Source organism: Trichosurus vulpecula, chromosome 2, assembly GCF_011100635.1.
Source record: "Trichosurus vulpecula isolate mTriVul1 chromosome 2, mTriVul1.pri, whole genome shotgun sequence".
NCBI lineage: Eukaryota > Metazoa > Chordata > Mammalia > Diprotodontia > Phalangeridae > Trichosurus > Trichosurus vulpecula.
In genome coordinates this window covers 82,980,640-83,006,951 of record NC_050574.1, presented here as the reverse complement: position 1 = coordinate 83,006,951, position 26,312 = coordinate 82,980,640, and the positions used below count along the sequence as shown (strand labels likewise).

The 26,312-nt window shown below is 39.0% G+C and overlaps 2 protein-coding genes and 1 pseudogene across 2 annotated transcripts; 2 read left to right on the top strand and 1 right to left on the bottom strand.

Annotated features, from left to right (window-relative positions):
* The first annotated feature begins 8 nt into the window (after positions 1 to 8).
* Positions 9 to 668, top strand: LOC118835439 (olfactory receptor 52E4-like). Its single transcript, XM_036742626.1, has one exon. It carries the CDS (start codon positions 39 to 41, stop codon positions 666 to 668), a length of 630 nt encoding a protein of 209 aa, XP_036598521.1. The 5' UTR covers positions 9 to 38.
* A 15,326-nt stretch (positions 669 to 15,994) lies between these two features.
* LOC118839353 (olfactory receptor 56A3-like) lies at positions 15,995 to 16,939 on the top strand. The gene has a single exon (XM_036746813.1). It carries the CDS (start codon positions 15,995 to 15,997, stop codon positions 16,937 to 16,939), a length of 945 nt encoding a protein of 314 aa, XP_036602708.1.
* Positions 16,940 to 20,803: 3,864 nt separating this feature from the next.
* LOC118838395 lies at positions 20,804 to 21,811 on the bottom strand (annotated as a pseudogene).
* Positions 21,812 to 26,312: the final 4,501 nt, after the last annotated feature.

Here is a 26,312-nt window from a genome sequence, read left to right as displayed (position 1 = left end):
ATTTGAGAGAAATCAGCTTGGCAGGCTGTGTTGCCCAGATGTTCTTTGCTCACAACTTCACCACTATGGAGTCAGCAGTGCTTTTGGCCATGGCCTTTGATCGTTATGTGGCCATCTGCCACCCTTTCAAGTATACCACCATCCTGACCAATAAGACCATTGGGGCAATTGCAGGGGCCATCATACTAAAGTCCCTGACTTTCATGCTTCCTTTGATTTATCTTGTCTTGAGGCTACCATTCTGTGATTCCCATTTCATTCCTCACACCTATTGTGAACACATGGGCATTGCCAAATTGGCCTGTTCCAGCATCAAAATCAACATTATCTATGGCTTGGTTGTCATTTGTATAGTATTTGTCGATGTGATTCTAATTGGGGTTTCCTACATCAGGATCCTCCAGGCTGTCTTTCATCTCCCATCCCAAGATGCTCGGCTGAAGGCCATGAACACTTGTGGCTCCCACATCTGTGTTATGTTGGCTTTCTACACCCCAGCTCTATTTTCCTTCCTCACCCACAGGTTTGGCAAGAATGTACCTCACTACATTCACATCCTCTTGGCCAGCCTATATGTTGTGGTCCCACCTGCCCTCAACCCTATTATCTATGGTGTCAGAACCAAGCAGATTAGGGATCGTGTCCTCCAAATCTTCATCAAAAAATAATTCATAGCCACTGAGTTGGGCTTTACTGAACCGGGGTAAGAAGTTCCATTCTTACTCACAAAGGGACAAGATGTGAACAGAGAACTCTAAGAGAAGTGAAGGCCTAATGCAACAATAAGCATGTTGGTCTCATAATAGTCTTCATGCTGCTTTTGCTATATAATCATATTTCATGGTTATCTTTAAGGCAAAATTGAATTGTTTCAAGATGTTTGTAATTTGTTGGAATACTTTTGTCTAGATACAGGAGAATAAGTAAGATAGGACTTTCAGAGTCCCGTTTTATCAAAGAAATCTGCGATTATATTTTTTTTCTTATTGCATTTCCTTTGGCAATTGCCTTTACTGCTGGGGAACTATGAATTACGCATACATTGGAAGAAGATAGGTGGCACAATGGATAGAATTGAAATCAGCAAAATCTGCATTCAAGTCCTGCCTTGCACACTTACTAAGTGTGGAACCCTAGGCAAACCGCTTAAAGTTCCTCAGTCTCAGTTTCCTCATCTGCAAAATGGAGAATAATAATAGCACCTACCTCAAAAGGTTGTGAAAATCAAATGGGCATGAACTGATGCAAAGTGAAGTTAGCAGGACTAGGAAAACAATTTATACAATAACCACAACATTGTAAAGATAAACAACTTTAGAAGACTTTGGTCAACAAAATGACCAACACAATTGCAGAGGACTCATGATGAAACATATGAAACATGCTATGCTCAAGATAGAGACATGATAGACTCAGAGTGCTGATTGAAGTATACTTTGAAGGGGGGACATAGCTAAGATGGGAATTTGTTTTGTTAGACTACGTGAGATAGGAGGGAGAGAATTTGGAATTGAAAATAAAATTAAATGAAAAAATGAAAAAAGAAAATCAAATGAGATAACATCTACAAAGTACTTGGGAAACATTAAATTTTTATGTAAGTGCTAGTTTATATTAGAGGGTCATCATTTGAGAGCCAATAGCATACTTAGAGGTCATTAAAATTAACCACTTCATTTTACAGATGAGGAAACTAAGGAACAGAGAATTTAAGTGACTTGTTTAGGGTCATATGGCTAATAAGTTTCTCAGGTAGGTTTCAAACTTAGGTATTTCTGACTCCAAGTCCAGTTATTTATTTAGCATGCCACCTCTCTGCCTATCTCACTATTATTATTATTATTTACTGAGCAAGAGAAGTAGCTTAATTAGATTCCCATTTCCTTTCAAAGAACTTCTAGGGAAGGATAATGAGAAGATTTAGTCCTCATGGAATTTTTTTTTGGAAAGGATGTTGGAAAGATCAAGAAAATCAGAAATCAAGAGCTTATAGATCAGGAGGTCAAGTATGCTTCCCATGTAATCTGAGAACAATTAGAACCTTTGGGCCTACATAGGCCAAGGCTGGTCCCTCCCCTTGATTTAACTGGCCCTTTGATTATGATCATGGCCTAATGAATAGAATCCTAGACCAAGTTAACAAAATCTGAGTTCTTACTATCCATGTGAACATGGGCAAGTCACTCAGCCACTCTTGAACTCAGTTCCTCATCTATAAAATGATGGAGTTATACTCAAAGACCTCTAAGGTTTCTTCTAATTTTAAATTTATGATGCTTTGTTCCTATGCAGTGGCAACTAGCAGAAATCGCCATGCACCTATGAAAGCCCAAGAATAAGCTTACTTCATACCTTGGGTATACTTTATCTCCTCTTGCAATTGTTCTAACCATCAAGAACATTGCCTGGATGTATAGGGAAAACATAAAGGTAAAGACTAGAAGACAGTCTTGTACAATGGAAAGAATATTGAATTGGGAACTATCAGCATAGACCTGCAGAAAGACCATAGGATATGGAATCAGAGGGCTTAGGTGAAAATCCTACTTTGACTCTTACTATCTTTATGACTTTGGCAAGTCATATGATTTCTCTGGGCCTCAGTTTTCTGTGGTATTTGGATTGGATGCTATCTAAAAGTCATTTTACCTCAAAATCTATGATACTGTGGCCTGAGTTATAATCCTGGCTCTGACACTACAGGAAGTCTTGTATTCAATACGCTTCAGACACCTATTAACTGTGTGACCCTGGGCAAGACACTTTTCTTCTTTTACCCTCAGCTTCCTCATCAGTAAAGAGGGGATAAAGCACCTACCCTACAGTACTGTGGTAAAGATTAGATGAGATAACATGTATAATGCTTTGCAAAGTTTAAAGTGTAATGTAAATGTTAGTTATTTTCATTATCATCACCACCACCACCACCATCATCAGTCTACAAATATTTAGTCATTTAATTGTTCCTCAGGCATGGAGTAGAATAGTCCCCTCCAGGAATCTGACTTGAAAGGGTTCCTGAGGTAGCTAATAGCACAATAGACAGAGTGTTGGACCTGGGGTCAAAATGACTTATACACTTATTAGCTCTGTGACCCTAGGCAAGTCACTTTACCTATATCTGCCTCAGTTTTCTGTGAAATGAGAATTTCAATAATATCTGCCTCCCGTGATTGTCATGAGGATCAAATGAGCCAATATTTGTAAAACACTTAGCACAGTGTCTAGAGCATAGTAGGCACTTCATAAATGGTTGTTTCTACCTTTCCTCCTGTCAACACTGCATCGGTAAGGAAGGGGATGAAATATTGAGAAATAGAGTATGACCCCTACATCTATATTACTGGGAAGGAGCCAAGATTTCCTGGGTGTTCGGCAGTACAATTTATCAATAAAAGCACAAAGAATCTCGTTCTGTCCATTTTCTCTGTAATGGGGTCATCTATCCTACTATTTATTTTTAATTTTCTGAAGCCATCCCTCCCAATGGAGTGTTAATGATAGGTAAGTGCTGCTATATTGAGGAGGAAGACAAGGAACAATGTTTCTATGGCAAATAAAATTTTACCTGAGAGGCTATTTTCCCTGCCTTCCTCTCCTAGCAGGGTCAGAGACTTGGGGATTGGCCTGTGCCCCACATTTCAGACCTCAGGGAACCACAGAATGAAGACATCCTCCTAGGGGAGCTGTAATTCCAGTATAAACTTTAGTTCCTTTGTATGAGTGAGACACAAGGTTCAGTGAGGCAGGGACAGAGTGATTGCTACCCTGTGGGAGACCCGCCTGTGTTGTGCTGGGTGAGTTTGATATTGGTTTACTCTGAGATCCAGGGGCAATTGTGAAATTAGTATAACATGCTTTGGGGACCTGTCCTTCCTTCTTTCTATAGTCTTTTCCATTATTTCACTATTCTACCTCTGCCTCCAAACAAAGGCAGCCTGAATCAAGTCAGAAAGGGAAACATATGATCAACTCACACTTGCCAAAGTATTGGGAACTAAATGTCTTAGTGACACCAACCCCTAGAGGAATTTTAATGTTAAATGAAGATTCTAATGGTTGAAATAGATCATCTCTAAGATCTCTTCCTATTCTGAGATTTCATGATTCTGTGATCTGGAAAAGGTAACATTGATACGAAGAACTGGGAAGCAGTATAGGAAAGAGGAAAGATTGCTGAACTTGGATAGCAGAATCTGAATTGTAAATCATATATTTATTATCTCTGCAATCTTAAAATCACTTAACCTCTCTAGGTCTCAATTTTCTCAGCACTAAAATGAAAAGATCAGATTAAATGATCTTTAAGGTCCTTTCTTCTTCTAAAACTAAGGTATCAGTGAGGGAGATATTTTATATCTCAATCACACTCCCTCCTCATCTCCACCTTTTAGTAGCCTTATCTTCCTTTGAGGTTCAGTGTAGGTGTTCCTTAATCCCTGGTGCCTTCTCTGACACCTGAGCCAAAAGCCTTCTTTCTCTCCTCAAATATCACCAGAGGACTTTGGATCTCTTTCCCCATAGCTTCCTACTTTGGGTTATCTTATGTTGATATTGTATTCTTCAACTTTCCCACAATCATGTTCTTGTAAAATTGAAGTTCCTGGAGGATAGTGACTGTTTCCTTTTATCTTTGTGTCACTAAAGCCTAGTATGGAACCTTGTAAATAACAAATAAATAAATGCAGTTAAATAAATCAACTGGAAATTGCCTGAATTTTAAGATGGTAGCTGGCTAGAATAAAGTCAACCCTGCAGATGAAAAGAACTTCAGCTGTGGTTTATTCTTATCTTTGAATTTGGCGATTATCAGGCTGGACATGTGGTAGTTGGGTCTCAGGGGTTGGTGGTGCAGGATGAGAATGAGTGAGAGTGGATATTTGGGGGCAAGAGTATAGTCTAGGCTCAGAGTTGGGATGGACAGAAAATGCTAGCCTCCTTTGTTATTTTGATGTGGACCCTATCCTCAAGCTTATAGCTATAGCTTGGGAGACTAGAGAGAGTCTTAGCTAGGGTAATTTTACACCATTTGCTGAGAAATTTTCCTAACTGGAAAAAGAAATTCATTTGATCAGTTCTCCATCTCCCTAAAGTTCTTGAATTTTGTTTTAATGCTCTGATATTTTCTATATAGCATGTCTCCTTTTTCTCTTCTCTTTTGCTTAGAGCTTTCTAGGATGTAGTATTCTTTTCTCTCCCTTGATTGAGCTCATTCCTTCTTCTTTCTTAACGAGGCCATTCTTTGCCTCATTTCTTATTAAGGCTTAATCACTGAATGTGTGCTGTCTCAGCCAAACTGAGACCTGTTGAAGACTTTAGCTTGAAAAGGCCAAGGCCCCCACTGCCTTCTGGGCCATCTCCAGTTGTCCTGATCCATACCTGGCCACTGGACCCGGATGGCTCTGGGGAAAAAGTAAGACTGGTGACTTTGCACAGCCCTCCATCACTTAAATCCAATTCACTTGCATGTCTTGGCATCATATCCCTGATAGCATAGTCCTCTTCCAGAACAAAGGACAAACAGCAGCAGCATTTTATTTAATTTGTGATTCCTACTCTTTTCATGACACTTTGCTTATTCTGCTTTCTCTTAATTTCTAAGACTCTCCTCCACTCAGTTTCTATTTTGAAAAAACCTCTGGCTAGACTAGTATATTGTTTCCCTCTGACTGTTCATCACTCTCCACAAAATAAATAAATCTTGGACTGACAATTCATCCACCACCTGGAGTAAAAGACCATGAGCAAAATGTCAAGGAAGGTGCTTTCAGGTAACAGCTCTACAATCTCAACTTTGTATACCCAGTGTTTAGCACACTGCTTGACACATATCAGGTACTTATTAAGTGCTTGTTGACCTGACTTGATACATCCTGGGGTTCTGCTTAAAGTCAGTCTGTCAGACTGGGTGCAGTGTATTCGTCTACTAGAATTGGAGTCAGAGAACTAGGATGTGAATTTGTTGTTGTTTGGTCATTTTTCAGTTGTGTCCAACTCTTCATGATCCCATTTAGGGTTTTCTTGGCAGAGATGGTTTGCCATTTCCTTCTCCGGTCATTTTACAGATGATGAAAGTGAGGCAAACAGACTTAAGCCCAGGGTCCCACATCTAGTTCTTCTGACTCCAGTGCTAGTCAAATTCTTATATTTCAAACTAGTGGTACCAGGCTGGAAGTAAGCAGGCAGGACCTAAAGTATGGTGCCCTTGGCTCATTTGCCAGATTATAAATTGTGAGTATTTCATATCTTTTTATTAGGAGCTTCAGAGTGAACTGGGTTTAAGGTAAAAAAAAGGGCAGGGTCTCCCATTGCATCCTGGGTCATCTCCAGTCATCCTGATGAATATCTCGCTACTGGACCCAGATGGCTCTGAAGGAAAAAGTGACACTGGTCACCTTGCAACAGCCCTCCCTCCCTCAAAGTCAACTGCAAGTCATGTCATCATTTCCCTGATGTCATGGTCCTCTTAGAAAATGAAGGACAAACACAACAATTATGAACTTAATAAAGTAGAATGGAAGATTCAGCAATTTATTGGAGTTTTCTGTCTTGGGGTCTGGATTTAGTTCTCATTTCAATGCAAATGATTGCCATTCCAAATTTCTCCTGAGTCCTTGTCCTGCATCACCAACTTCCTACTATAAATTCTAACCTCAATATCCCCTCAGCACCTCAAAATCAACATGTGCCAAATAGAACTCATTCTCTTTACCGCAAAATCCATATATTTTTGAAATCCCCTATTTCTGTCTAGGGTATCACCATCCTTCCAGTCACTCAGATTTGCAACCTCAGTGTAATCACCAGCTCCCCACTACTGAGTCATTCTAATGGATTCTATCTACTACATTCTAGTGGATTCTATCACCACAACATCTCACCTCATTCTCTACACTCCCAAGGCTGACTCTTTCATTTAGCCCCTGATCAGGTCTCACTTGCATTATTGCAATAGGTGCCTTTTTGGACTCCCTGACTCAAATCTTCCTTCTCTCAAATCCATTTTGCACAGACCTACCAAAATACTTTTCCTAAAGCATTGGTCTGACTATATTTCTCCCCACTCAATAAATCACAGTGGTTCTCTATTGCCTATAGGATTAAATATAAACTACTTTATCTGGCATTTAACATACCCTTTGCAACCTGGTTCCAACATACTTGTTCAGCCTCATTATATATTGCTCCTCTGTAGGCACTTCATGTTCCAGCTCAACAGGACTTTTTGCTATTCCTCATACAGAACACCACCTTTTGCCTCTGCTTCTTTGCACAAGCCATGCCTCATGCCTGGTATACCCCTCTGCTTGAAAGAATCCTTAGTTTCCCTCAAAGTTCAACTTAAATACTAACTCTTTCACCCCTCCAAGCTGCAGGTGCCTTCTGCCTCCCCCATTACTTACTATTACATATGTGTGTATGTATGTGAATGTATTTATGTGTATTATGTTTGTATGTAACTGTATGTATATCTTTATGTTTGTAAATACACATATGCGTTACACACACAAAGAAATATATGTGTGTATACATACATGCATATATACATATATTTGTATATAAGTGTGTAACAGTAGGTAGGTTGAGATCTACACTTTAGAGGATTGCTCAATAAATGACATGATAAATTCATTTAAGAATTTATGTTTGGCATATATTCACGTATGGGCATACTTTCTCCCCCAAAAGAATGTAGCTTCTTGAGGACAAAGACTTTCATTTCTTTCTTTATGTGCCTTATATTCTCAGCACTCAGAACTGAGCCTTAATAAAGGTTTACTGATTGATCCCTTGCTTATCTGCTAGGTTTTTACACACTTTATTCATTAACTCTTTCCTTTCCCCATAAGAACTCAGAGAACACTTATGCCAGAGGACTATGCACCATGCTTTTTTTTTGGCAGGGCCCTCAGGGGTATGTTCTTTTTAATTTTTTTTTATTTTTAGTTTACAACACTCGGTTCTACATAATTTTGAGTTCCATATTTTCTTCCCTCCCTCCCCGCCTCCCTCCCCAAGACGGCATGGAATCCCATATAACTTCCACGTATAACTTCACATTGAATTAATTTACACACTAGTCAAGTTATGGAGAAGAATTATGACCAATGGAATGAATCATGAGAAAGAAGAAACAGGACCAAAAAAAATCAACCCAAAAACAAAAAGAGAGAAAAAGAAAAAAAAGGGGGGGAGGGGGAAAGGCTAGCATGAAGTGTGCCTCAATCTGCATTCATACTTCATAGTTCTTTCTCAGGATATAGATAGCATTCTCCATTGTGAGTCCTTTGGAGTTGTCTTTGTACTTTGTGTTGCTGTGACAAGCAAAGTCTGTCAGGGTTAGTCCTCACAGAATCCATATATCTGTGGTTGTGTATAATGTTCTCCTGGCTCTGCTCCACTCACTCATCATTATGTCGTGTAGGTTTTTCCAGGTTGTTATGAAGTCCATATCATCCCCATTTCTTATAGTACAATAGTATTCTATTACCTTCATATACCACAGCTTGTTCAGCCCCAATTGATGGGCATCCCTTTGATTTCCAATTCTTGGCTACCACAAAAAGAGCCGCTATAAATATTTTTGTACATATGGGTCCTTTTCCCACTTGTGTGACCTCTTTGGGATACAACCCTAGAAGTAGTATTGCTGGGTAAAAGGGTATGAACATTTTTATAGCCCTTTGGGTACAGTTCCAAATTGCTCTCCAAAATGACTGGATCAGTTCACAACTCTACCAGCAACATAACAATGTTCCAATTTTCCCACATCCTCTCCAGCATTTATCATTTTCCTGTTTTGTTATCTTAGCCAATCTGACAGGAGAGATGTGGTATCTAAGAGCTGTTTTGATTTGCATTTCTCTAATCAGTAGTGATTTCTAGCATTTTTTCATGTGGCTACAGATATCTTTAATTTCTTCCTCTGAAAACTGCCTGTTCATATCCTTTGACCATCTCTCAATTGGGGAATGACTTGTATTCCTATATATTTGGCTCAGTTCCCTGTATATTTTAGAAATGAGGCCTTTAGAAGAGATTTGGGGCAGAGCCAAGATGGCAGCTGAAAAGCAGGGACTAGCGTGAGCTCCCCGTCGAGTCCAAAAACATATAAAAAGTGGCTCTGAACAAATTCTAGAACTGCAGAACCAACAAAAGAGCAGAGGGAAGCAGGGCTCCAGCCCAGGACAGCCTGGATGGTCTCTGGGTGAAATCTATCCCACACAGAGCTGGGAGCGGAGGGGAGCGCAGCTGAGCCCAGCGTGGGCGGTGCGGACCAACCAAACCAGGATCTGGGCAGAGCGTGCCCTAGCGCCCTGAATCAGTGAGCTGTAGCAGTTACCAGACTTCTCAACCCACAAACACCAAAGAAAACAGAGAAGGTTAGTGGGAAAAGCTGTGGGAGTGGAAGGAGTTCACGGTTCAGCTACCAGCCCAGGAGCAGCGGAGGTGGGGCAGCTACAGAAGTACAGCTGCAGTTGCTTCCACCTCAGGCCCACCTGGTGGGAGGAATTAAGTAGTGGATCAGAGCAGGAGTGAAGAGCCTGCATCTAAGCCCAGTCTGGGTTGGGGGTTCTTGGGGAAGGATGAGTGCTGGTGTGGCGGAGCTGGCGCATCCCCCCAAGCTTGGAACATAAAACGCTTTAGTCTACAAGCGGTCATACCCCGCTGAAAAACTCAAGGGTCAAGTTAGTTGGTTGGGAATATGGCCAGGCAGCGAAAACGCACCAGATTTAGTCTCAGACTCTGGAATCCTTCTTTGGTGACAAAGAAGACCAAAACATACAGCCAGAAGAAGCCAACAAAGTCATAGAGCCTACAACAAAAGCCTCCAAGAAAAACATGAACTGGTCTCAGGCCATGGAAGAGCTCAAAAAGAATTGGGAAAAGCAAGTTAGAGAAGTAGAGGAAAAATTGGGAAGAGAAATGAGAAGGATGCGAGAAAACCATGAAAAACAAGTCAATGACTTGCTAAAGGAGACCCAAAAAAATGCTGAAAAATAGACTGAAGAAAACAACCTCTTAAAAAATAGACTAACTCAAATGGCAAAAGAGCTCCAAAAAGCCAATGAGGAGAAGAATGCCTTGAAAGGCAGAATTACCCAAATGGAAAAGGAGGTCCAAAAGACCACTGAAGAAAATACTACCTTAAAAATTAGATTGGAGCAAGTGGAAGATACTGACTTTATGAGAAATCAAGATATTATAAAACAGAACCAAAGGAATGAAAAAATGGAAGACAATGTGAAATATCTCATTGGAAAAACCACTGACCTGGAAAATAGATCCAGGAGAGATAATTTAAAAATTATTGGACTACCAGAAAGCCATGATCAAAAAAAGAGCCTAGATATCATCTTTCAAGAAATTATCAAGGAGAACTGCCCTGATATTCTAGAGCCACAGGGCAAAATAGAAATTGAAAGAATCCACAGATCACCTCCTCAAAAAGATCCCAAAAAGAAAACTCCTAAGAATATTGTCACCAAATTCCAGAACTCCCAGATCAAGGAGAAAATACTGAAAGCAAGCAGAAAGAAACAATTTGAGTATTGTGGAAACACAATCAGAATAACCTAAGATCTAGCAGATTCTACATTAAGAGAACGAAGGGCTTGGAATACGATATTCCAGAGGTCAATGGAACTAGGATTAAAACCTAGAATCACCTACCCAGCAAAACTGAGTATCATGCTCCAAGGAAAAATATGGATTTTCAATAAAATAGAGAACTTTCAAGCTTTTTCAGTGAAAAGACCAGAGCTGAATAGAAAATTTGACTTTCAAACACAAGAATCAAGAGAAGCATGAAAAGGTAATCAAGAAACAGAAATTGCAAGGGACTTACTAAAGTTGGACTGTTTTGTTTACATTCCTACATGGAATGATGATGTGTATGATTCATGGGACCTCAGTATTAGGGTAGCTGAAAGGAATATTCATATATATATATATATATATATATGTTTATGTATATATATGTATATGTGAGTGTGTATGTATGTATATATGTATGTATGTGTATATATACATATATATGTGTGTGTGTATATATATATATATATATATATATATATATATAGAGAGAGAGAGAGAGAGAGAGAGAGAGAGAGAGAGAGAGAAAGAAAGAGAGAGAGAGAGAGGGCACAAGGTGAGGTGAGGATGAAGGGAAGATATCTAAAAGAAATAAAATAAAATTAAGGGATGAGAGAGGAATATATTGAGAGAGGGAGATAGGGAGAGATAGAATGGGGTTAATTATCTCGCATAAAAGTGGCAAGAAAAAGCAGTTCTGTAGGAAAGGAAGAGAAGTCAGGTGATGAGGAATGAGTGAATCTTGATCTCATCAGATTTGACCTGAGGAGGGAATACCATACATACTCAATTGGGTAACTTACCCCACAGGAAAAAAGGAGGAAGAAGAAGATTAAAAAAGGTGGAGGATGATAGAAGGGAGGGAAGATGGGGTTGGAGGTAATCAAAAACAAACACTCTCCAAAGGGGACAGGGTCAAGGGAGAAAATTCAATAAAGGGAGATAGGTTAGGAAGGAGCAAAATATAGTGAGTCTTTCACAACATGAGTATTGGGGAAGAGTTATACATAATGATATACATGTGGCTTATGTTGAATTGTTTGACTTCTTAGGGAAGGTGGGTGGAAAGTGAAGAAGGGAGAGAATTTGGAACTGAACATTTTAAAAACAGATGTTCAAAGACAAAAAAAAGTTTTTTTCAAGCAACTAGAAAATAAGATACACAGGCAATGGGGCGTAGAAATTTATCTTGCCCTACAAGAAAGAAAGGGAAAAGGGGATGGGAAGGGAGTGGGGTGACAGAAGGGAGGGCTGACTGGGGAACAGGGCAACCAAAATATACACCATCTTGGAGTGGGGGGGAGGGTAGAAATGGGGAGAAAATTTGTAATTCAAACTCTTGTGAAAATCAATGCCGAAAACTAAATATATTAAATAAAAAAATTTTAAAAAATTTTAAAAAAAGAAATGAGGCCTTTATCAGTGACACTAGTTGTAAAGATTTTCTCCCAATTTTCTGCTTCCCTCCTAATTTTCATTGCATTGGCTTTTTTTGGATGAAAACATTTCAATTTAACATAATCAAAATTATCCATTTTGCATTTTGTAATGCTCTCTATCTCTTGTTGGGTCACGAATTCTTTTCTTTTCCACAAATCTGATAGGTAAACTATTCCTTGCTCTCCCAAATTACTTATAGTATCAGCCTTTATTCCTAAATCATGACCCCGTTTTGACTTTATTTTGGTATATGGTGTAAGATATTGGTCTATGCCCAGTTTCTGCCCTACTATTTTCCAATTTTCCCAACAGTTTTTGTGAAATAGTGAATTCTTAGCCCAGAAGCTGGCCTCTTTGGGTTTATCAAAGAGTAGATTGCTATAGTCATTGACTTCTCCATCTTGTGTACCTATCCTATTCCATTGATCCACAACTCTGTTTCTTAACCAGTACCAGGTAGTTTTGATGACTGCTGCTCTATAGTACAGTTTAATATCTGGTATGGCTAGGCCACCTTCTCTAGTCTTTTCGTTAATATCCTAGATATTCTAGACCTCTTGTTCTTCCAGATGAATTTTGTTATTATTTTATCCAGCTCTGTAAAATAATTTTTTGGTAGTTCAATTGGTATGGCACTGAATAGATAGATTAATTTAGGTAAAATTGTCGTCTTTATTATATTTGCTCGGCCTAACCATAAGCAACTGATATTTTTCCATTTATTTAGATCTGACTTTATTTGCGTGAAAAGTGCTTCATAATTATGTTCATATGTTTATCTTGGCAGATAGATTCCTAAATGTTTTATAGTGTCTACAGTAACTTTGAATGGAATTTCTCTTTCTGTCTCTTGTTGTTGGGCTTTGTTAGTAATGTATAGGAATGCTGAGGATTTATGTGGGTTTATTTTATATCCTGCAACTTTGCTAAAGTTGTTTATTATTTCAAGTAGTTTTTTACTTGATTCTCTAAGTAAATCATCATATCATCTGCAAAAAATGATAATTTAGCTTCTTCTTTGCCTATTCTAATTCCTTCAATTTCTTTTTCTTCTCTTATTGCTACAGCTAACGTTTCTAGTACCAAATTGAATAGCAGGGGTGATAATGAACATCCTTGTTTCACCCCGAATCTTATTGGGAATGCATCTAGCTTATCCCCATTACAAATAATGCTTGTTGGTGGTCTTAGGTAGATGCTACATATAATTTTAAGGAAGGCTCCATTTATTCCTATGCTTTCTAATATTTTTAATAGGAATAGGTGTTGTATTTTGTCAAAGGCTTTTTCTCCATCTATTGAAATGATCATATGCTTTCTGCTAGATTTGTTGTTGATATGGTCAATTATGCTAATCATTTTCCTAATATTGAACCAACCTTGCATTCCTGCAATAAATCCTACCTGGTCACAGTGTATTATTCTCATGATGAGGTGCTGCAATCTTTTTGCTAATATTTTATTTAAAATTTTTGCATCAATATTCATTAGGGAAATTGGTCTATAATTTTCTTTCTCTGTTTTGACTCTATCTGGTTTGGGTATTAGTACCATATTTGTGTCATAAAAAGAATTTGGTAGGACTCTTTCTTCACCTATTTTCCCAAATAGTCTACAAAGTATAGGAATTAATTGTTCTTTAAATGTTTGATAGAATTCACATGTAAAACCATCTGGCCCTGGAGATTTTTTTCCTAGGGAGTTCATTGATGGCTTGCTCAATTTTCTTTTTCTGAAATGGGGTTATTTAGAAATTTTACTTCCTTTTCTGTTAACCTGGCCAATTTCTGTTTTTGTAGATATTCATCTGTATCTCTAAGGTTATCATATTTATGGCCATACAATTGGGCAAAATAATTCCTAATTATTGTTTTGATTTCCTCTTCATTAGAGATGAACTCACCCTTTTCACTTTTGATACTGGTAATTTGATTTTCTTCTTTCCTTTTTTTAATCAAATTGACCAAAGGTTTATCAATTTTATTGATTTTTTCATAAAACCAGCTCTTTTTTTAGTTATTAATTCAATAGTTTTCTTGGTTTCAATTTTATTAATCTCACCTTTGATTTTCAGTATTTCTAATTTGGTATTTAATTGGGGATTTTCAATTTGTTCTTTTTCTAGCTTTTTCAGCTGTATGCCCAAATCACTGATCTCCTTTTTCCCTATTTTATTCATGTAAGCATTTAGAGATATAAAACTTCCCCTAAGAACTGCTTTTGCTGCATCACATAAGTTTTGGTATGTTGTCTCATTATTGTCATTCTCTTGAATGAAGTTATTAATTGTTTCTCTGATTTGTTCTTTGGCCCACTCATTCTTTAGAATTAGATTATTTAGTTTCCAATTAATTTTTAGTTTATTTTTCCATAGTTCTTTGTTACAAATAATTCTGATTGCATCATGATCTGAAAAGTATGCTTTGACTACTTCTGCCTTTCTGCACTGGATTGTGAGGTTTTTATGCTCTTGTACATATGCTCATGTACCGCTGAAAAGAAAGTATATTCCTTTTTATCCCCGTTCACTTTTCTCCAGAGGTCTATCATATCTGCCTTTTCTAAGATTCTGTTTACCTCCTTAACATCTTTCTTATTTATTTTGAGGTTAGATTTATCAAGTTCAGAATGGGGAAGGTTGAGGTCTCCCAATATTATAGTTTTGCTGTCTATTTCTTCCTGTAACTCCCTTAACCTCTCCTCTAAGAATTTGTATGCCATACCACTTGGTGCATATATGTTGAACAATGACATTGCTTCATTGTTTATGCTGTCTTTTAGCAGGATGTAATGTCCTTCCTTATCTCTTCTAATTAAGTCTATCTTTACTTTTGCTTTGTCTGAGATTAGGATTGCTACACCTGCTTTTTTTTTTTTTTTTTACTTTAGCTGAAGCACCAGCCTTTTACCTTTACTCTGTGTGTATCTCCCTGTTTCAAATGTGTTTCTTGTAAACAGCATATTATAGGATTATGGTTTTTAATCCATTCTGCTGTCTGCTTCAGTTTTATGGGAGAGTTCATCCCATTCACAGTCACATTTATGATTTCTATCTGCGTCTTTTTCTCCATCCTATTTCCCCCTGTTTATGCTTTTATTTCTCCCTTTCTCCTTCCCCTCCTCAACAAAGTTTTGCTTTTGACCACCGCCTTCTTCAGTTTACCCTCCCTCTTTATTCCCCTCCCTTATCTTACCGTTTCCCACTTGCTACTTCTCCCCTCCCTTCTGACCACCCCCCTCCCATTTTTCCCCCTTCCCCTCCTACTTCCCGTAGGACAAGTTAGATTTCTATACTTATCAGGGTATGTTATTCCCTTCTTGAACCAGATCAGATGACAGTAAAGCTCAAATACTGCTCTTCTCCCTCCCTTCTTTCCCTCTACTGAAATGTGTTTTTGTGCCTCTTCATTTGGTGTAATTTACCCTTTTCTACTACCTCCTTACCTCTTCTCTCATAGCCCTTCCTATACATCTCTTAATTATGTTTTTTATCCTTATATCAGTCATTTTATACAGGCATTAACAGTCTATGTGTATCCATTTCAATTGTCATAATAGCTGTACTATTCTCAAGATTGACATATATATGTGTATATACAAAACATACATAAGATCGTATAATCCTATATAAAGATGGAAATAATTTGCCCTTATTGATTAATAAGGTTTGTGGGGGGTTTTCCCCCGTTTACCTTTTTATGTCTCTCTTGAGTTTTGTATTTGGAGATCAAATTTTCCATTGAGTTCTGGCATTTCTTCAGGAAGGTCTGGAATTCCCTTATTTCATTGGATGTCCACCTCCTTGCCTGAAGAATTATGCTTAGTTTTGCTGGGTAGTTGATCTTTAGTTGTAGTCCCAGCTCCTTTGCCCTTCAGAATATCATATTCCAATTTCTCCTGTCTTTTAATGTAGAGGCTGAGAGATTCTGCGTGATCCTGACTGTAGTTCCACAATACCATGCTACTTTCTAACAGCTCTTCTTCCACTGAGGTCTCTGAATTCCTCCTGAACTGTTTTGTCACATCTCCAATATGGCAGCGCTGGCTCTCCCTGCCACTGAGCTTACTTTTCCTCCTGGCCATGGGGGCCAATGCCACCCTCCTAATCACCATTCAGCAGGAGGCCTCCCTGCACGAGCCCGTGTACTACCTGCTCAGCCTGCTCTCCCTGCTGGATATCATGCTCTGCCTCACTGTCATCCCCAAAGTCTTGCTCATCTTCTGGTTTGACCTCAGACCCATAAGCTTCTCTGCCTGCTTCCTCCAGATGTATATCATGAACTGCTTCCTGGCCATGGAGTCTTGTACCTTCTTGATAATGGCATATGATAGATATATTGCCATCTGCCACCCACTGCGCTACCCATCCATCATCACTGATCAGTTTGTTGCCAAGGCTGCCATTTTCATAGTGGCCCGAAATGCTCTTTTCACTGTGCCCATCCCTATTCTCTCAGCCCAGCTACACTACTGTCAGTACAATGTCATTGAGAATTGTATCTGTGCCAACTTGTCAGTGTCCAAACTTTCTTGTGATAATATTACTCTCAATCGCCTCTACCAATTCATTGTTGGCTGGACCATGCTTGGTTCTGATCTCATCTTCATTTTCCTTTCCTATATGTTCATCCTACATGCTGTTCTTCAGCTAAAGGCTAAAGGTGCAGCAGTCAAGGCCCTGAGCACATGTGGCTCCCACTTTATCCTCATCCTCTTCTTCAGCACCATCCTACTGGTCTTTATTCTCACCCATGTAGCCAAGAAGAGAGTTTCTCCTGATGTACCCATCTTGCTCAATATTCTGCACCATGTCATCCCAGCTGCTCTCAACCCCATTGTCTATGGGGTCCGGACCCAGGAGATCAAGCAAGGAATCCTGAAGTTAATAAGGAAAGGTGTGTGAAAAGGGGATTAAGAAAGGTCTATTATATTTGGGAAATAAAAATGGTCCAGATACAAGAAAAAGTCTAAATAAAGGATTCCAGTTCCAATCCTAGCTCTACCCAAAGTGAGGTCACTAAGAAGCAAAGGTTAGTCTTTCAACAAATTCTTACTGTTTTTCATTAACCAGTTCTCATCTTTCCTTGAGTCCCCCATAACCCTTTCCCTTAAATACATCTTCAAGGAAATATTTCAAGGGAGAAAATTTAGTTCTACATCAGACTACTAGTAAATAGGGTTTCCCTAGCCATAGTTAGGATTGTGAAGAATTTATTTGTTTGAAAATTTACCTATCACATCAGGGATATGAAGAATTTATATTTTTGAAAACTTGAAAATTTCATCAAGTGTTTAATTGAAAATCACAAAGAGAGGAGGCAATTACCCACATTAAACTGCTAAGCCCAAGTAGCAAAGGTAAAGGTAGATACAATAGCACTGTAGTGAAGGAAATGAGCAGTAGTCAGGAGATACCTATTGGAAATACGGCTGTAAAAATATTCATAGTCTCTGTTCTTCACGCATAAATTTTTAAAGTTAATTAAATATTTTGAGTGTATGAGGTAAATACCACCTCATAATTATCAAGACCCTGGTAGGGTATGACACATTACCGAAATAAGATAATGTGAGGATATAACTTATTCAAGAAAAACAAGTCAGATAAAATTGTGGGGAGGGAGGGAATCCATGCATAAGAAGGGAAAGCATTATGGAAATACCAAGAAGAGGAGTAAGTAGAATGGAAACAAGTGTTATTGTGATGAATGCTTATTGTTGACCACAAAACTAAAATGACAAAATAGAGATTTACAGAATCAGAATCACAAAACCGATAATGAGACAGGATATAGTCATCTTAAGAGGCTTTAAATATCAAGGAAAATTTCAAGGTATTTTTGTATTATAAGTAGAAAAGTTAAGAAATTATTAATTTATCTTGTTAACAATCTCATATTTTAAGGAGATTATCATTGTTATTTAGGGAGATTATATGCCCATTGGGAGATAAAATTTCAAATATTCCATGAAGTATTAGGTAGGATCAAAAATCACAGTATTTTAGACTTGGAAGGAACCTCAGTGACCATCTACTCCAGCCAATATGTAAAAATGAGCCTACCATAACACCTCACCATCTTTTTACATCAATACTAAATTTGCTTTTCGCAGCTTCCACTTTTTGTCCCTGGTTCAGCCCTCTGGGATTGTAGAGTAAGTCAAGTCCCTCCTCCATGACAGCCCTTCAAATACATGTTTAAACATAGCTACCATGTTCCCTCATCCTTCAGGTCTTCTTTTCTCTGGGCTAAACATTCCCAGTTCCTTCAGTTCCATAAATGCATATGTCATGGACTCAAGGCCCTCCACCGTCCTGGCTGCCCTCCTCCAGACACTTTCTGATTTAATAACATCCTTCTCAAATTGTGGTATTAAGAGCTTTTCCCCTTGATCCCAGATTCGACTGGGAAATTTGGATAGGATAGAAGCCTGTCTATAATTAAATTCTGATGACACAAATGTAAATAATTTTAATGAGGAAAAAAAGGGAAACTGCCTGAAAAGACTAATGTAACTGTGTAGGGAACTTAGTGACCAAATCCAATTTTTAAAGCACATCAATAAAAGTTGGAAGCAAAGGCAGATAACTATGGATAAAAACAAGAATGACACAGATGAAAATAACATGAGGAATGCTAAAGATTAGAACAAAGTAAAAAAATGTTAAAGTTGACCAATAGTTAATTTTTAAAAATTGGAGAAATAGTTTATGAACAGCTAAAAAGAGCACATGTAATCATTCCATGCTAACATAGGTCCATTAAAAATATTTTTTTGGGATTGTAATCATGATAATAGGAGTAATTAAATTTCTTTTTGTCACAAGATTACTAAATCAATTAATTAATTATTTTATTTATTTATGTATTTATTCATCTATAAATTTGCTCATTTTTAATAAATTTATTGGTTTAGTTATTTAGTCATTTTAAGAATTTCATAAAAATAACATACCTGTATTTCAGGCTGTGAAAAATGTTAGGAAGACATTTAAAACCTCTCAAAAAAAATTCTTGTTAACAAGATGGAAAGATAGTGACTAAATTGCAATGTAATTCAGTCATTGTGGACCTGGGCAGTAGCCATGATATAATAGAATGTAATGGGGAGCAGCATGGTACAATACCAGGTGTTGGATTTGGAATCAGAGGAGACGATGAAATTCCAGCTCTGCTGATTATTATCTGTGAGACTTTGGCCAAAATGCTTCAACTCCCTTCAATTTCTTCATCTATCAAGTGAGAAGAGTGACTTCAAGTGGTCCTTCCAACTCTAAATCTATGATTTTATGACTTTTAGGGCTACCATGTTGAGGTAAGATTAAACTTTTTCTGCTTGGCCCCGGAGCAAAAATTGCCCCACTGAAAACAATAGGCAGTAGTTCTGGGTTTCAGAATAATGTAATTAAAACTTTCTGATGGTGATCAATCTGAAGGTAAGATACACTGCTTTGGAAGGTTTTTCTCTATTCATAGTGGTCTTTGAGTGTTAAGCAGATGACTGCTTGTCAAAGGCCCTATAGAGGGGATGCCTGCAAAGTACTAGTAGGACCAAATTCACAAATTGTTTCTCATCTGACACTATATTACTCCATTTTATCATTTATATGAGAGTGGCCTGAAGTGAAAAATCTTTGTGCAGCTAAAGCAATTAGAAGACCAAGTTGCAGCGGGAATAGAATGGACTACACTGACTCCATCTTGTGACTCATTTCTGGAGCTAGTTCAGTTCCCTTTCTATTCAATTAGGGGTCTAGCCTAATTTCTGTCTTGTGAGAAAACTTCATCCAGTTGTGGGAATTAAGAGAAAACTTTGTTGCATTGTTTGAACCTAGCCTTGCATGACTGGGAAACTGGATCACCTCTACCTGCTGCTTAGAGACAGACCTGGGTTATGCTGATTGGAAACTCAAACAGAGCTAAAGATTGATGCAAGGAGTTTTCTCACAATTATACTGCTCAAGCAACCCATATGTTTTATGTCAAAACTGATCTCTTCTTGGTCAGTTACTGTGCCCATGTTCCTTTGATTGAATATATCTCTTTAAGGGAGAAGGACACCTCTTTTTTCTGATTTCAGGAAATTACATCCCAACTTGGAAAGTTCCCAATTTTTCCTCCAATTAAAAATCACATTACATAATCTTGGATACTGGTAAATTGTTTTCTTTTAGTTAATTGGCTTTATTTGATTAATTGTTTTTAATTCATGTCTCCCCCAGTATTCAGGGTCCAGTGCCAAAGCTGAGAGGGCTTGGTCCCAATTTATTAGACAATTGATATGCATTGCTTAGTAAATTGGTATGCTCAGAAACTTGATCCTCTGTTTCCTCAGTCATTTCATCTTTCACGCACTAGACAATCCCTTTGACTACTAAAACTTACCCATCCATAAGCCAACCCATTTATACATACATTCCATTAAAGAGACTCCTAGATCCATATATAAGCATATTGCCAGCACGTATGAGGAGAGTTTTAAAGCTATTCTTTATAAAATTCATTGTTATGGGGCATTCTGAAATGATAAAATGTAATCTACCAATACAGGTAGGCACCTTCTGTGCAACTTAGACTTTTAGACAGCTGCCTGGGGCACTGGAAGGTGGCCCAAAACTATAGTCCACATGTGAAATTTGAACCCGTCTTCCAATTTTTGAGGCCAGCTCCCTATTCACCACATCATATTACCTCTTTGAGTTTTCAAGTGGGCTCATTTTCTGTGGTAGAACAAGAAGTCCTTGAGACTTCTAGTCCCTGTCATGTCATTGTTTTTTATAGAAGATCTTCAAAATTCTCTCCCAGATCTGCTTGGTTCTGACCCCATAGATGACAGGGTTGAGGGCAGGTGGCACAACTACATAGAGATTGGCCAGGAGGATGTGGATGTAATGGGGGATGTTATGGCCAAAACGATGAGTGAGGAAGGAAAATAGAGCCGGCATGAAGAAGGCTAAGATGACACAGATGTGGGAGCTGCAGGTATTGAGTGCTTTGAGTTGAGCATCCCGGGAAGGGAGGCAGAAGACAGCCTGGAGTATCCTGGCATAGGAGATGATGATCAGAATCACATCCAGAAATAATATGGAAATATTTCCCAGGCCAAAAAAGATATTGACTCTAACGTTGGCACAGGCCAGTCGAGCCACACCCATGTGCTCACAGTAGGTGTGGGGGATGACTTTGTGCCCACAGTAAGGGAGTCGAAGCAAAAGAAATACAATGGGAGCTATCATACACAAGCTCCTTAGGACAGCTACCAGAGCAATGAAACCAATGGTTTTGTGAGTAAGGATCATGCTGTAGCGGAGGGGGTTGCAAATGGCAACATAGCGGTCAAAAGCCATGGCCAAGAGTACAATACTCTCCATGACTGTGAAAAAATGGATAAAGAACACTTGGGTGACACAGGCCCCAAAGTCAATAGCCCTCAAGTGAAACCAGAAGATTCCCAGCATCTTAGGGATGGTAGCTGTAGACAAACACAAGTCAATTCCTGACAACATGGCCAGGAAGTAGAACATGGGCTGGTGGAGGCTTCGTTCAGTCTGAATTGCATACAGGATGGTAATATTTCCCATGAGGGCAACCAGGTATAAGGCACAGAAGGGAAAGCCAAGCCAGATGTGTGCACCTTCCAGCCCCGGGATTCCCAGAAGCAGGAAGAAGGAAGGATGGAACTCTGTGTCATTCAAAGAGGGCATCTTTATGGGGGCTACCAAAGACCATAATCATTTCTGAAGTATCTTCCATCCACAGTGAGAATTTACCATCTCTTTCTGGAGTCCTGGAGAAATACAGGAAAAAATGTTAAAATCTTCTGTGTACTTTTGCCGTTCAAGAGAATCTGACAAGGGAAGTATCTCCATCTACTGTCTTTCCTGATCCTTTCCTTTCCCTGTATCTTTTAGACATAATTCTTCAAGGACATGGTATCATTTGATAGCTATAGGTCATCAGCTTCTATTTCCTCTCTTTCTCTAAGGGTGTAATCTTCCAGATCAGAGAAGGAGATACTGTAAATGGGGCAACTGAGGAAGTAGGGGAGGTGGGTCAGAATCACCTCCCTTAAGACACTCGGTTCTTTTCTACTGTGCTACAGTCTATATCCAGTCAAAGTAAATGTAGGTATGATCTTGGGCATTTAACTGCTTTATCAGTGAGTCAAAATACCTGCAGGCACACTGGATGTAACTTGAGCCCAGTTGTAGACACTGGGAAGAATGCAAAAGAAATAGGGGATCTGATCTATTCTGTTGTGAATAATAGCATAGAAAGGGAAATGCTCTCTCTCTCTCTCTCTCTCTCTCTCTCTCTCTCAAGTCCATGTACACATACAGAAATACACACACAGTAATATAGTGTAAAGAATAGTGGGCTATCAATCAAGAGAACTGGGCTCTAGGCCCGATCTTATCACTGATTAGCTTTATGACTTAGGGAAAGTCACTTAAACATTATATGCCACAGCTTCCCATTATAAAATGAGTGGGTGGAACTCACTGTCCTCTAAATTTTTTTCAGTTCTTTTTTTTCTTTTTTTTATTGGAAAGAAACTGGAGATTTTTTTTTAGTTTAGCTTTTTTAATTTATTTAATATGATTAGTTTTCAGCATTGACTGTCACAAGAGTTTGAATTACAAATTTTCTCCCCATTTCTACCCTTCCCCCCGCTCCAAGATGGCATATATTCTGATTGCCCCATTCCCCAGTCAGCCCTCCCTTCTGTCACCCCACTCCTCTCCCATCCCCCTTTCCCTTCTTCTTTTGTAGGGCAAGATAAATTTCTACGCCCCGTTGCCTGTGTATCTTATTTCCTAGTTGCTTGAAAAAAACTTTTTTTTGTTAGTTTTTGAACATCTGTTTTTAAAACTTTGAGTTCCAAATTCTCTCCCCTCTTCCCTTCCCACCCATCCTCCCTAGGAAGGCAAGCAATTCAACATTGGCCACATGCATATCATTATGTAAAACCCTTCCACAGTACTCATGTTGTGAAAGACTATGTTTTGCTCCTTCCTAACCTATCCCCCTTTATTGAATTTTCTCCCTTGACCCTGTCCCTTTTCGAAAGTATTTGTTTTTGATTACCCCCTCCCCCTGTCTGCCCTCCCTTCTATCGTCCCCCCTTCTTTAACTCCTTCCTCCTTTCCTGTGGGGTAAGATACCCAATTGAGTGTGTATAGTATACCCTCCTCAGGTCAAATCCAATGAGAGCAAGATTTACTCATTCCTCCTCACCTGCCCCCTCTTCCCTTCCTACAGAACTGCTTTTTCTTAACATTTTTATGAGACATAATTTATCCCATTCTATCTCTCCTTTTCTCCTTCTCCCAATATATTCCTCTCTTATCCCTTAATTTGATTTTTTTAGATGTCATCCCTTCATATTCAACTCACCCTGTGCCCTCTGTCTATATATGTATATACACCTACAGATATACATAAATATACACACATATGTATATATATATATATACATACATACACACACACACACACACACACACACACACACATATATATATACACATTCCTTTCAGCTACTCTGATACTGAGGTCTCATGAATCACACACATCATCTTTCCTTGTAGGAATGTAAACACAACAGTTTAACTTTAGTAAGTCCCTTAGGATTTCTCTTTCTTGTTTACCTTTTCATGCTTCTCTTGATTCTTGGGTTTGAAAGTCAAATTTTCTATTCAGCTCTGGTCTTTTCACTGAGAAAGCTTGAAAGTCCTCTATTTCATTGAAAATCCATATTTTGCTTTGGAGCATGATACTCAGTTTTGCTGGGTAGGTGATTCTTGGTTTTAATCCTAGCTCCATTGACTTCTGGAATATCGTATTCCAAGCCCTTCAGTCCCTTAATGTGGAAGCTGCTAGATCCCTGTGTCATCCTGATTGTTTTTCCACAATACTCAAATTGTTTATTTCTGGCTGCTTGCAGTATTTTCTCCTTGACATGGGAGCTCTTCTATTTGGCGACAATATTCCTAGGAGTTTTCTTTTTGGAATCTTTTTGAGGAGGCGATCTGTAGATTCTTTCAATTTCTATTTTACGCACTGGCTCTAGAATATCAGGGCAGTTCTCCTTGATAATTTCTTGAAAGATTATATCTAGGCTCTTTTTTGATCATGGCTTTCAGGTAGTCCAATAATTTTTAAATTATCTCTCCTGGATCTATTTTTCAGGTCAGTGGTTTTTCCAATGAGATATTTCACATTGTCTTCCACTTTTTCATTCCTTTGGTTCTGTTTTATAATACCTTGATTTCTCATCAAGTCACTAGCTTCCACTTGCTGCAATCTGATTTTTAAGGTAGTATTTTCTTCAGTGGTCTTTTGGACCTCCTTTTCCATTTGGGTAATTCTCCCTTTCAAGGCATTCTTCTCCTCATTGGCTTTTTGGAGTTCTTTTGCCATTTGAGTTAGTCTATTTTTTTAAGGTTTTGTTTTCTTCAATTTTTTTCAATATTTTTTGGTTTTCCTTTAGCAAGTCATTGACTTGTTTTTCATGGTTTTCTTGCATCATTCTCATTTCTCATCCCAATTTTTCCTCTACTTTCTAACTTGCTTTTCCCAATTCTTTTTGAGCTCTTCCATGGCCTGAGACCAGTTTATGTTTTCTTGGAGGCTTTTGACGTAGGCTCTTTGACTTTGTTGACTTCTTCTGGCTGAATGTTATGGTCTTCTTTGTCACCAAAGAAAGATTCCAAAGTCCGAGACTGAATCTCAGTCCATTATCGCTGCCTGGCCATGTTCCCAGCCAACCTACTTGACCCTTGAGTTTTTTGTCAGGATATGACTGCTTGTAGAGCGAAGGGTACTTTGTTCCAAGCTTGAGAGGATGCGCTGTTGATTTCAGAGCTATTTCTATACAGCCAGCTCTGCCACACCAGCACTCCTCCTTCCTCAAGAACCACCAGCCTGGACCTGACTCAGATCTTAAGCTGGCTCTGCATTCCTGCTCTGATCTGCCACTTAATTCCTCCCACCAGGTGGGCCTGGGGCTGGAAGCAACTGCAGCTGTAGTTCTGTAGCTGCACCACCCCCGCTCCCCGGTGGCAGTGGCTGAACCGCAAACTCTTTTCACTCTGTCCCTGTAGCTTTTTCCACTAACCTTCTCTGTTGTCTTTGGTGTTTGTGGGTTGAGAAGTCTGGTAACTGCCACAGCTCACTGATTCAGGGCACTAGGGCCTGTACTGCCCGCCTCCTGGTCTGGTTGGTCTTGCCACCGCCCATGCTGGGCTCTGCTGCGCTCCCCTCCTCTCCCAGCCCCATGTGTGATAGACCTCACCCAGCAACCATCCAGGTTGTCCTGGGCTGGATCCCTGCTTCCCTCTGCTATTTTGTGGGTTCTGCAGTTTTAGAATTTGTTCAGAGCCATATTTTATAAGTTTTTGGAGGGACCTGGCAGGGAGCTCACGCAAGTCCCTGCTTTCCAGCTGCCGTCTCGGCTCTGCCCCCCAATTTTTTTCAATTCTAACATTTTATGGTTATTTGTAAAAGAAATTAGAGTAGGCTCTACAGCAGGGGTGATGAACCTTCAGCCTTCTCGCCACATGGTCTTTGAGTGTGTCATTTAGACTGAGTCCAAGTTTAAAAAAACAAATCCTTTTATTAAGGGTATTTGTTCTGTGAAGTTTGGATTCAGTCAAATGGCAGTGCTTGAGGACCTAGAGGGCCATATGTGGCCTCAAGGCTGCAGGTTTCCCATATCTGCTCTAAAGGGTAAGAGAAGGTTTTATGAAGTGAGCTTCGCACAAATTGTTCACAAAGATGTACATAAATTGGTGGAAAATATAGGCAAGAACATCACAAGAAGGAGACATGGTCTGAGCAAAGGCATAGCAGTAAGCCTTTTTAAGGCATTAGAGGAGGAATGGATAGGTCTTGTCATCAAATGAGCAGAAATGATAAAATTAGTCAGAACCAAAGGCTAAAAGGTATGACCCTCACAGTTGGCTGCAGTAGTTGCTTGAAGGCCAATCATCTTACAACAACAATGGGGGAACACTGTCTGTACCTTACAGTGTTACAACAATGAGGATATAACTCAGCTTAGGAAGTGGAGGAGTGTGTGGTTGGTAGGTTAGGGTTATAGATAAAGAAATATGAATTATTGGAAAGTATAGTGAGTGTTCCTCTGAGAGGAGAGATTTGAGAGCCAAACTAAGCAAGAAATCTGCATCTCACAGAATCCAGTGGTCATATTGTATTATAAAGTTTTCACTTTGAGAGGCTATAGTATTCCATTTTGCCCAAATGATTCAT

What these genes read in the sequence shown, in the direction of transcription:
- LOC118835439 (XM_036742626.1), top strand. Translation starts at nt 39, where the DNA reads ATGTTCTTTGCTCACAACTTCACCACTATGGAGTCAGCAGTGCTTTTG.
- LOC118839353 (XM_036746813.1), top strand. Translation starts at nt 15,995, where the DNA reads ATGCTACTTTCTAACAGCTCTTCTTCCACTGAGGTCTCTGAATTCCTC.